Below are 12,204 nucleotides of genomic sequence, written 5' to 3' on the forward strand. Positions count from 1 at the left end.
TTTCATCAGATTCTGTTGAAGTTATCAGGAAGAAAATCATCCCAACTTTTTCTCTTTGCAATTTTGTAATTAACAAAAATAATTTTTTGTATTTTGTAATTTTTCTTTTTGTAAACCTTTTTACATATAAGAATTATTCTGCAAGCAGGTAAGTTAGACAATTTTTTGGAAAAGAGATAAAGATAAACAGAATGGATATAATTGGATTGTGAAGTGAATTGAAATGGAAAGACAAAGGTAATATTAACTGCAGTGTATAGTTCAGGAAGTATAAAAAGGAAAAAAATAGGATAGGAGTCATTCATTGTCAGATCTTTCAACTCTACCGTAATTTTTTTTAGCCATTTTGAAAATAAGGTAAAAGAATAAACAATTTAACAACCATATGTCCAAGGCAGTTTGTTGTATATTTTTCTGTATATACATGCATGTCGGTGTGGATGGTGTAATGGAAGTTCTCGCACTCCTTTGTTTATGTGTGTTGCTCGCTCAGTTGGGTTAGTGAAGTGGACATGAAGTTGGTCAGTTATTTTTTATCACAAAGTGTACCAGTATTCAATTACAATCAGTGTCAATATGACAATAAAAATGTCGTAATTTTTAGTTACATTCAAACTGTGTCAATTTATTATACAGTCCACTTAACCGTATTATAACCAGCAGCCACAGTTATTCACTAAAATACCATGCAGTGCGTGTATAAACCTAACATTTGCAATTTTTGAACTGATGTAATAAACATGAAAAATACTTAACCTAATTATATGAATATTCAGCAGTTGTGAGTACTACTGATGAATACTGCACTTTACAGTACTGAATAATACAATAATACAAACAGAATTCATCCCAGATTACAGCCCACTTCATTTAAGTTTTATGATTCTACTTTTTGATAACGTTATTACTAGTTGAAACTTTTATACTAAATACATTAATTTTTTATTTTATAACTTACATTTTTTACAGTTACACGATCAGAGGTAAACTAGAAGGAGGTGAGAAATATGAGAAACGATGTAAATTATCATTTGAATTGGAAGTTTGTCTAGTACCATCTCCTGCAGGCAATACTACTAATTCTCCAGCTTTAGTAGTTGTACAACGTAAACGTTTGAAGGGTGATGCTTGGTGTTATAAAAAGATCTGTGAGGAAATTCTCAGCCTTACTGTTAGTGATTAATAATGTACTTACTATTTCATTTATATATATAATGAACAATGATACAAATTTACTAATGTTCTAGAGTTTTATATTAAACAAGTAATAATAAATATTTTAATGACAGTATTATACATTAACATCGTTGTAATAATTTATATAAGGTAATTGTTACTATTTTACTCCTCAAAAAAAAAAAAAAATAAATATGAGAAAGAAATGAATTATGTAAAGGAATACATAACAAGTAGTAGCAGATTTTTGCTTTTTCTTGGTTTCTTTGAGTTGAACACTTTTTTTTGTAATATTAAAACTAGTTAAGTTATAACATTAAATTGATAGCTGTTTTTCTGGCTATTTTTCTATTTCTATTTTTCTGAGAAGTTCTATTCCATGGGGCACAGACATAAACTACTGATCACAAGTAATGTTCCTATTTGAATGATGATAAACACTTGAGTGAGCTCCCTTACAAAGAACTGAGCTAACCATTTGTCTTTGCTATTTTAAGTACATAAATTATCCCGTCAATCATATATTGCATCAACATCACATGTTATTGCAATGTTTATCCCGTACTTCTAAATACAAGTAACTGATAATCAAATTTTGTGTGCTTCCTGAATGTATAACTGGAGGTAAACATATTCTGTACTTCTCTCATGGTAGTAAACGAGTCCTTTCTTCTCACTTCTCTTGTTAATGGGTCATCAAGTTATAAACAATACACTATTAAATGAAAAGTATCGCTGCTGATTGTTTTTTAATATTTTTCACCACAAACTGTAAATCAAACATATTATTTAGAATTAGATGGTTATCTTTGTTGCACCACAGATAATAGAATGATCTACAGGAAAGAGTCAGGTTCTTCACACAGTTGTATTGTATTAATAATTTTATTGAAAATTTTTTGGATTAATTAAATTTTTGTTTATGTCAAGTTCTTTATGAATATGTGCAATGTCTAAAGCAAAATGAAATACAGAACTGTATGGTTGTATAAAAATAAAAAAGACCTTATCAGGTAACAGTTATCTTTAATACATATAAAATGTAGAAACTAATTCTACATTTATAGGATTACAAGGGATAACATAAAATTAACTTTAAAGCTAATATTTTGTCTGCAACATGCTAAAATGAAACTCTCTATTTTATTCTTGTCTGTCAAAAAACCAACCTAAGTCAAGGATGGACTTATGAAGTTATGGGATAAGCCATAATGGCTATGCATCCTCTGACAAACAGCACATTAACTTTCTAGAGAAATTTAATGTGTTGTTTAAATTTCTGGTTAATGATAATATAATAATTTTCAATAAAATATTTTTTTATTTCTATGTTAATTACATAAAATTATGTTGAAATAAATAATACGAAGAAAAAACAGAAAAACAAATTATGGAAAATAATACACATTATGGGAAAAGATCTAAAGCTTCTATCATACTAATGTAAAGTTTCAGAACATACAAAAAAAAAATCCATTTTATTAAAAATGACGTTACAGTTCTTTGTAACTTCATAATTCTGATGATTTTCATTTTATGGAAAAATCCCATACCTAAATTTGAAAAAATATATAGCTGTATTGATCTACTAATAGTAATATGACTAATCTTTTAATAAAAACATAAAATATGTAGTGCTCTGTATAATATTAACATATGAGGTGTGTTCATTTTAAATAATGAGGTCATAACACTAACTCACCTTTATTTATATATATTACAATTAAAATATTTATCTCCTTCAATATAGTCCCCATTTACATTTATACACTGACGAAGCAGTCTTGCTTTCCACCAGTAAAAGGCATATAGCACATCAGTTTCTGTCTGGTTTTTTTTACGTATCTGTCATTTTCTTTTTTACTGCATCAAGTGACTCATTAAAAACAGATTTCACATAGGAAAAGAAAAAATGATATGATGCCAAGTCTGGTGATTATGAAGGATGTTCAAATGTAGCAATGTGTGTGTTTGTCAGCCAAAACTGCTTTACAGAAAATGCTGTGAAAGGAGGCACATTGTCCCGATGAAGAATGATACCATTTTTCCACAACTTTCTCTCAGCTTTGTCAAAATTTCCTTATAGTAGTAATGGTTCAGTGATCTGCCTTCTGGAACCCATTCTTCCAAATTAACACCCTTGAAATAAAAAAAAAAATGAACATAGCTTTTAATTTGGACTTTCTTTGAAAAATGTTTTCATTCATGATGACTTTTCCTGGCCATTGACCCATGTTTCATTTCAACTGGATAGAACATCCAGTTTTATCATAAATGTTTTTTTTAAAAAAAGATTGGGCTGGCATCAAGCTGCTTCACCACGTCATTGTAGATTTCCTTGTGATGTCCTTTTTGCTTTGGTGTGAAAAGCATAGGGACATCATGGCACCAACTTTTTTCATGCTGAAATCTATATAAAAAATTTTTTACACAGTGTCTTTATCTATATTCACAATTTCAGACATCATTTGGATACTGAGTCAGGGTCTTCTCAAACTATCTGGAAAATGTTCTCTACATTTCAAATCTTGATTTGGAAGGTTGTTCAAGGCATTCATATTCCATGTTCTGATGTCCTTCACTGAATCTTTGTATCACCGAAACACATATGCACGAGATATATAATCATCCCTGTAATTTTCAGCAAGCTTTTGAAAATATTTATTAGTGTTTTTTTCAATTTTACTAAAAATGTCAAAACACAATAAATATAGTACTGAACTAAAAAATGACTTGCAATTAGCTGAATGCTCAAGAGTGTTTGTCATGCAGATTTAAACACATCCAAGGTATCTGCTGAAGAACTCACAATCAGTTCTCACTGTTTTCTCTGATAGAAACATATTCTCATTATTTAATTCACATACCTCGTACCTTGCCAATTGACAAAAATTTTATTTAAAAAAAAAAACAGGTTAATCTAAAAATATGGAAATTCAAAGACTGAAACCAGAAATAAATTGTGTACAGTGGGTAGAGTGATGACTATGTTATTATCTGCAAGATGCCACAACATATTAAAGGTCTTTTATTTATTATCTTTTTACGCTAATTTTACATTTGAAGTATTTAGGGTGAATCTTTTAATATTCATATATATATGAAATTATGCTATGAGTGTTTTAAAATTTGTTGAATGAATTCTACGTTAACTAACTGTATTTAAAACAAGGAAATTATTTTTTTTTCAGGAAGAAATAATATTGAAAAACTTTTATTATTGTAACTTTTTTTAAGGATTACAATTGTTGGATTGGAACTTTTCAATTCTTGTTTCATTTAAAAAAAATAAATAAATAATTACTCTTCAGTTATTTATAACAAAATAAATTTTGCAACCATCTAATATTGTACTAGAATAGTGATTTGATTGTATTTAACACTATATTAATGATTTGATAAACTCAGAAGTAAAATTATTTTTAATTTTTTTATTTGTTTATGTATTATTATTCTGTTAGGTTTTTTATTTGTCATTTTTATAATTTTTGTTTTCTATTATTGCATTTACTTATTTCTGTTAACTGTATTTTTTCAGTATTATTTTTTACAATTTCATATTATATTTATTAAAAGGGTTCTGTTTAAATTAAGTAAATTTAAATGAGTATATACATGCAGATGTTTAATGTATGTGTGTGTTGTGTTTTATGCTTATGTTTTGTACAATATGTTAGGTTTAATTTATTTACTGACTATTTTAACTTAGTTGTTTTACTTGTGCAATAAGAAAATATTTCATTAAAAACATATACCAACCTTTATATTCATGTTTTTATACATTTTTATCTAACTCTGCATTTGTATAAATGTCAATGAAATATTTTTATGAATATATGTTTTTAATCATCAATAGACATTTGTATTGTCTGACCTACAACCCATGTGTTTTTCCAACTACCCTTTTTTAATGATAGTGAAATTTTTGAATATCACTTATTGTATTTAATACAGTTATTGAACCATTTTTGTAATATTATGAATATCTATGAAACAGGAGTTTATCCAGTGTGCAAGTCATCATGCTTAGAAGTCATTTATAAACATTTGATACTTAATTATTTCTAATTGATTGAATTAGACTTTTCTTCTTTTTTTATTAATACAATTTTTTTTTTATTTATATTTTTCTTTAATAATACCATTTTTATTCATTTAAAAGAAGTATTGAGAGAAGTCCATTTAAAAACATTAATAAAAAATAATTTTTTATCTATATTAAATATTATTACAGATGTATTTTTTTAAAGATTATTTGCTACATTTTTATTTAATTAAATAATATTCACAATATACAGGGCGTTTCATAATGTTCTTAGGAGTTACAAAAATTCAGTACAAAAAAGTATTTCACTTACTTAAATTTAACTCTTATTTAACTTTTATTTTTAAATTTCACTCAAACAGTTTTTTAAAATCTATAAATGTTCAATATGTGCTCCTCTGGTGACACGGCACACATTAACACGAAAGGCTTGCTCTTGCCAAACTCGTTCTAACATGTCATTTTCGATAGAGTTGATTGCATTGGTTATGCGATCCTTTAGCTCAGCGATATCGTGCGGCATTGGTGGGATAAACACCTTATTTTTCACGTAACCCCAGAGAAAGAAATCACATGGCGTGAGGTCTGGTGATCTTGGTGGCCAAAGCATAATGTGTTGGTCTTCTTTAGATGCACGCCCTATCCAGCGTCGAGGTAATGTTGTGTTAAGGTACTGTCGAACCTCGTTATGAAAACAGGCAGGACAACCATCTTGCTGGAAAATGAAGTCATTGAGTAGTTGAGGCATAAGCCATAATTGTAACATATCCAGTATATCATGACGGTTACTGTCGTTTCCATAAAAAAGAACGGCCCATACACTGCCTCACAAGAGATTGCACAAAAAACGTTTACTTTCAGAGAATCCTGAATGTGTTCCACATAAGCGTTTGGGTTTTCAGTTCCCCAAACTTGCACGTTATGACGGTTTACTTTGCCGCTAATATGGAAAGTAGCTTCATCGCTGAAAATGATCATGTTTAGAAAACCTTCATCTAACATCTTTTCCTGTAACTGTAAACAAAAATCAAGCCTACGTGTTATATCTCCATCAGAAAGATGCTGGATTAATTGAAAATGGTACGGTTTGCATAATAAACATTTACGGAGAACTCTCTACACTGTTGTTTTTGGAATTCCTAATTCTCTGCCTGCAGCCGCAGTTGATATTGACGGGCTGCGAATGAAACTTACACGCACTCGTTCGACATGATTTCTGAGGTTGATGGACGACCAGTTGATTTTCACTTGCACAAGCAACCAGTTTCACTGAATTGTTTATACCATGCACAAATTGAATTGTTACGGGGTGGCTCCTTACGAAATTTCAACCGAAACACATGTTACACAGAAATTACTGACTTTGACAAGTGAAATTCTAACACACAAAACGACTTCTCGCTTCCTGTGGCAGTCATTTTCTCTACTGTCGACGTCTAGCGAGCAAATAGTTTACTAACCGCTTAGTATATGTGAAAAAAAATATTTGAAGTACTCTTTTGTACAGTACGTGTTTTATTCTTATGAGTGAAATAGTTTTTTGTTAATGAGTTTTCAAAACTCCGAAGAACATTATGAAACACCCTGTAGTTTTTAATAGATAATCTTACATCTTAATTAGTAGAACTATCACTTTTCCTTGGTAACGAAGTTGAATTTCGTTTACTTTATATCTGTATTTTTATCCAGTAACGTTGAAATTTTAAGCAGAACCATTTATTTCCTTTACTTAGCTCTTAGGTTATTCAAACTGAATGGCTGAAAAGCCAAGGAGTAAAAGTGACAAAAACTTTATTTTGAGAAAATCAAGTTCAGAGTTAAAAGGTTATAGCCAATTATAACAGCAAAGTACTACGGTAATAAATGCATACTAGTATAAATATCGGTTCCAAAATTTAAGCCAGCCTAATCTGAAATGAAAAATATTTTTATTTTGGCTATTATAAGCATTTGAAGTGTCAAAGAGCAGCCTTTGGCTTCCATGTAAAATCAGAGAAATAAATAAAATAACCAGCAATACTAGAACAAAATGTATTATGAATATTTTTTTTTAAAAAGTAAATATTGAGAAAAAAATGAAAAAAAATCTATTTTAGACTGGAAAAATATTACAGACATAAAAAAGTACAATTTTTAATAGTGTTTCCTCAGTCTGAATCAGCGCCATACATTATCGTTAAGTTCAGGATTGGAAGATTTGTTAGCAGCCCACTGAACCAATTTTGAGCACTTCTGGCCGGGTCAGTGCTTCAGTTTGGTTACTGAGTGTAAGAGCTTAAGAAAAGGCACGGTGCTGCTTTTATTTTTAGCCTCTTCGTTACTGCAGTAAGCGGGACAAGACATTACCTTCTGCAAACTGACTCGATAGCATGTTGTATTCTGAAAATCCCAACAGATTAAATGTCTCTTTGTATGGTAGTACGCATGGTTTTTTGTGTTGGATTGATGGCCTGTTTAAAGTATATAAGTGAAAGACACTCATAATTTGCATCAGCAGTTCTGATTACTGTTATGTTATCCTGTAACTTGATGAACTTTGCTTTATTAAAAACAGAGTGAGTGAGCACATCTAGTACTATTCGCATATCCAGCTCAAATTAAGGCAGCTTCAGGAGCTGCCTAATTATCAGTATAGATGAAGCTAAACGTTCCACTTTGCAACCCAGTTCATAATGCTGATTAATGTTGAATGTAAAATGTACAACTGTTCCTGACCACTGTAGATGTAAAAAAAATGTGTCATTCCATTCTTATTCTTAACTGGCACAAGATTAAATAAGGATTCCATTCTTATTATTCATTTCAATGAATACACAAATATACAATTTCACATAGCCTTTCACATCGTCCTCACAATGTCACCTTTCATCATTACCGAGGAATATAGCAGGATTTAGGCTTACGCTTTACTATAACTGTTTGTCGTCGGATTTTTACGAAATAGGTGTCGTTTTGTTCACAAAAAAATGCTTCATAATTTTTATAATACAACACAAACTGATTAATTAAATAATTCCTAAGATATTTAAGATGGAAAAATTGAAATGACCGCCATTTTGAAATTTGCCAATGAAGAATGTACTTATAAAATACAATAATATTTTATACTATAAAATTTTGTACTTTATTTTAAACTATCTCCAACTTTCTTGAAAAAAATGTTTTTCTTAAAAAAGTCAAAATGGCGGACAGACAGAAAAATATGCGTTTTCGGACCTATCTTTTCTTCAGTATGTTAAGTAGAATCACTTCTCCTAGAGTTTGGTCTCACCTTTAAAGGACACTGTATATCAAGAGCTGAATAAAAAATCATAATTATATTTGATGTATATGTTTACCAAAATTTTAAGTAAAAAAAAATTTGGTAAATCACATCCACAAATTTTAAAATTTCGGCCACTTCAATTTTTTAATCTCTTATATCTTGGTAACTGTTATTTTCATAAAAATTCCTTTTCATTATTTAAAATTATAAGACTATTATTATTAAAAAAAAAACTGACAACACAGTTGTAGGACTTTCCGCCACGCGACTTTTTTCTGATGCACGGCTTACATACACAACATAATTTAAAACATTTATCATTTTACTTAAATATAATATTTTTTGTTTGTTTAATTTAATGATTCTAACTAATGCGCACGCGCATATAGAAAGTTCATATAAACAAATGTTTGGAAACGCTTCGTTAGCAAGTGTCGGCTGGTGAAAGTTTTCCCCTATAACCTGCGAGAACATTGGAGATCATTATTTATGAACAAAAGTGTAATACAAGAGTAGTTAGTTGTTAGAATTCTCAGTTCGGTACAACTGATATACAAAATCAACTCGGTTAAAATATGGAGTCACCAAAAAACATTGATCATTGGACAGTGCAATCCACTATGGTGGAGGACAAATTACAGCTATTTATTTGTTTGTTAAGTTGATTTTATTTTTTATGTTTGTATTTAATTCTTTTGTTTTGTTTAATATAGCTACTTAAAATCTGTCTCATTTTACTATATTTTGTTTCTAATAAACTTCGAAAATCTTGTTTGTATTTAGTCTCTATAAACCGTTTTAGTCAAAATTAAATTCTCTACAAATTTTGTTTAAAATTTTTTTTAAATTTATTACCCGTTTAATAAAGCTCTTTTATGCCAAACAAAAAATAACTTTTTTCATCCCCAAACTTTTGTTTTTAACCAAACGTTTTCAAAGATTACAGTTTTGAGATGTTTTTTTCAGGTCAGATTTCATATAAAATCGCTAAATTTATTCCTTAGGGTCCCAAGAGTTATACTGTGGCTTAATTTTACCCGACGCCCAAAAATTAGGGCAAAATCTTTTTCCAGCTTTTTTAGTTCAACAATGGTTGGGCCGAATGTTTCCTGGGAATTGGATAGGTAGACGAGAAACAGTTGAATGGTCGGTAAGATCTGCTGATCTTAGTGGACCTTTTTGTGGGGTCATTTAAAATCAATAATTTATAAAGATGTTCGTGTTAACTTACACGAGTTCAAAAATAAAATTATAGAACGTGTACAGATGTAACTAAAGAAACTTTAATAAAAGTAAGATGTGAATTTCAAGAAAGATTTTATTATTGTTTACAGGAAAATAGGAATCATTTTGAACAAATGATTTAAAAATTGAAACTTTCATTTTATTGAGGTAAAACAAAATTAATTTAATTTATTATTTCTTAAGGATTCTTATTATTAAAAACTTTCATAACGAAATTAATTATGGAATGACTTAAGCTTTATTTTTTTGATTAACAATTACTCATTTATCAATTAGTTTTTATTTAATTATTAGTTTATATGGTAATTAATTTTTCAACATGTTACCGGCAAAGAAGTAGGTACCTTATTATTGGTTTTTCGTATGTTTAACTGATGTTATAATGCTGTGTTTACCGGTATGTTTTTTCAATACTGGAAGTATTTAAAATCCATTCTTTTAACGAGAAAGGATGATTTCAGACCTAATGCTTTGGATCAGTAACACTATCCCAACGTAACCTAAAAAACCACATTTTTAATCGTAACCAATACCAGTGTACCAATTTTTATTTTATTTGTAACAAATTACTTGTCATTCAAAGGGCCTTCCAATGAGGTGTTACAAGCTAATCTCATCTCATTTTAAAAAAATAAGTTTTAAACCCTTGAAAATTTAGAAAACATTTAAGAGCAAAACTTTGTGTTGGTAATTTAAAAAATAATTTTCACAGTCTTAATCCATAAATTACTATTATTTCAAACGGTTTAAGAACAAATATCATGTAATTTTATAGATATTTTTGTTGGACTGAAACTTAAAAGAATTACTATCTCAAATGGTTTTTCACACCTACCGAGCGAAGGGGTGGGAAAATTTTAATTTTCTTTTCACCAAAATTCATTACTTTTTTCGGGTTGTCAATTACTGTAATTAAATGTTACCATTGCCATTTAAGATTTTTGAGTTGGGATAGGTGTAGCAAAGAGGGTGGGTCCACCCCTTTGAAAATAATTTTAAAAAAGTTCCCCCTGAGAATAATATACATTACTGCAAACAGAAGTACGATGGGACTGATAGCTGTTGAATAATAAATGTGATAACGTTTCAAATGTTCACCTGGTATATACATATATAATATATATATTAGATATAGAATTTGTGGTTCAAGAAGCTCCAAAAATATTAGTTAAATTCCAGTAAAATTTAAACATGCTATAGTAGATAGAATGAATATACATGTATGTATATGTAGTCACAGGTCAACCATTCCTGAAATGTTTGGTTAATTGAAACCCAACCACCAAAGAACACCAGTATCCATGATCTAGTATTCAAATCTGTATAAAATTAACTGCCTTTACTAAGGAATTATCCCATTTCTCTTTTAGTTCGCCTCAAAATTTTTTAAATGTTTAATATTTAAAAATAGAATATAATATAATCAATAAAATATTTTTACTCTTTTACTTTATAATGTCAAGCTTATTGATAAGCAATCTGAGAAAAATTAAAGAAGTAACTGTTACATATGGTGATAAGGATTTATTTACATTATACCTGTCACGCTGTCTTAGATTAGTTAAATCAAATGTTGAGGAGGTTAATAATGATGTAAATTCTTTTATCCCTTGGGCCATAACCATGATCTTTCACGTAATACTAATAAAAGAGAATCAACCATTCATTGCTGGACAAGGATAATAATTTAAAGCACATATATATGAAAGAGTATGGTTAATCGGTCAATTTGTTTTTGAGACTCCATAAAGGTAAGTGGTTTTTTATGTGGATGGAAACGCATTCCATTGTGCTGATTGTATGTTTGCATGAATATCTTTTCTTACCTGTTTTCAGTGATATGTATCTTGTCTTGTCAGATAACTGAAAATAAATAATTTTTAAAGTACAATGAACGTAATAATGTATGTAGAAGTACAATCTCCGTTTAAGAACATAAGGTACATACATGATCATCTTTGTTGTGCTGTTTAAGCAGTATTTATGTTTTAATGTTTCACCCCTTTCTGTTGTAAAAAGGTTAAGTGGAAGAAAAGACTTTTGCTTATAATATATGCTTCAGTGAAACAATACGGTATGTTAAAATTAGCCTTAAGATCATTGAAAAAGAAAATAACTTTAGATACAAAATTATTTCATTTTTTGCAGCAGTTTTAATATTTCTTCCATTTCTTTTTTAATCCCAGTAAGAGAGGTATAAATATCATAATCTGTGGCATTTAATAGCAGCAGTGATAATCTGTTTTTTACACTGAAGTGATTAAATAAAAGAGGTAAAAAAGACAACAATTAAAAATTATTTTACTGGATTTAACAAATATTATTTACAGCTGTAATAGTTTAGACTGAATATCAATATAATTCAGTCGCTTCAGAATATAAACATTTTCTTATTTTTGTTTTTCAATGTCCTAGTTTTTCAATGTCAAGTATTTTATGTATCTCATTCCTAAAAATAAACGTTTTACTACAT

The 12,204-nt window shown here is 29.1% G+C and overlaps 1 protein-coding gene across 1 annotated transcript in view; it reads left to right on the plus strand.

Moving 5' to 3' along the window:
• Nucleotides 1-12,204, plus strand: part of LOC142320891 (maternal embryonic leucine zipper kinase-like) — a 54,958-nt gene that overhangs the window by 42,622 nt on the left and 132 nt on the right. Inside the window, exons 14-15 of the mRNA XM_075358874.1 lie at nucleotides 970-1,171; nucleotides 9,821-9,878. Coding sequence (XP_075214989.1) covers nucleotides 970-1,171; nucleotides 9,821-9,853 — 235 coding nt within the window. The 3' untranslated portion in view covers nucleotides 9,854-9,878. The remainder of the gene's footprint in view (nucleotides 1-969; nucleotides 1,172-9,820; nucleotides 9,879-12,204) is intronic.

Source organism: Lycorma delicatula, chromosome 3, assembly GCF_047948215.1.
Source record: "Lycorma delicatula isolate Av1 chromosome 3, ASM4794821v1, whole genome shotgun sequence".
Lineage (NCBI taxonomy): Eukaryota > Metazoa > Arthropoda > Insecta > Hemiptera > Fulgoridae > Lycorma > Lycorma delicatula.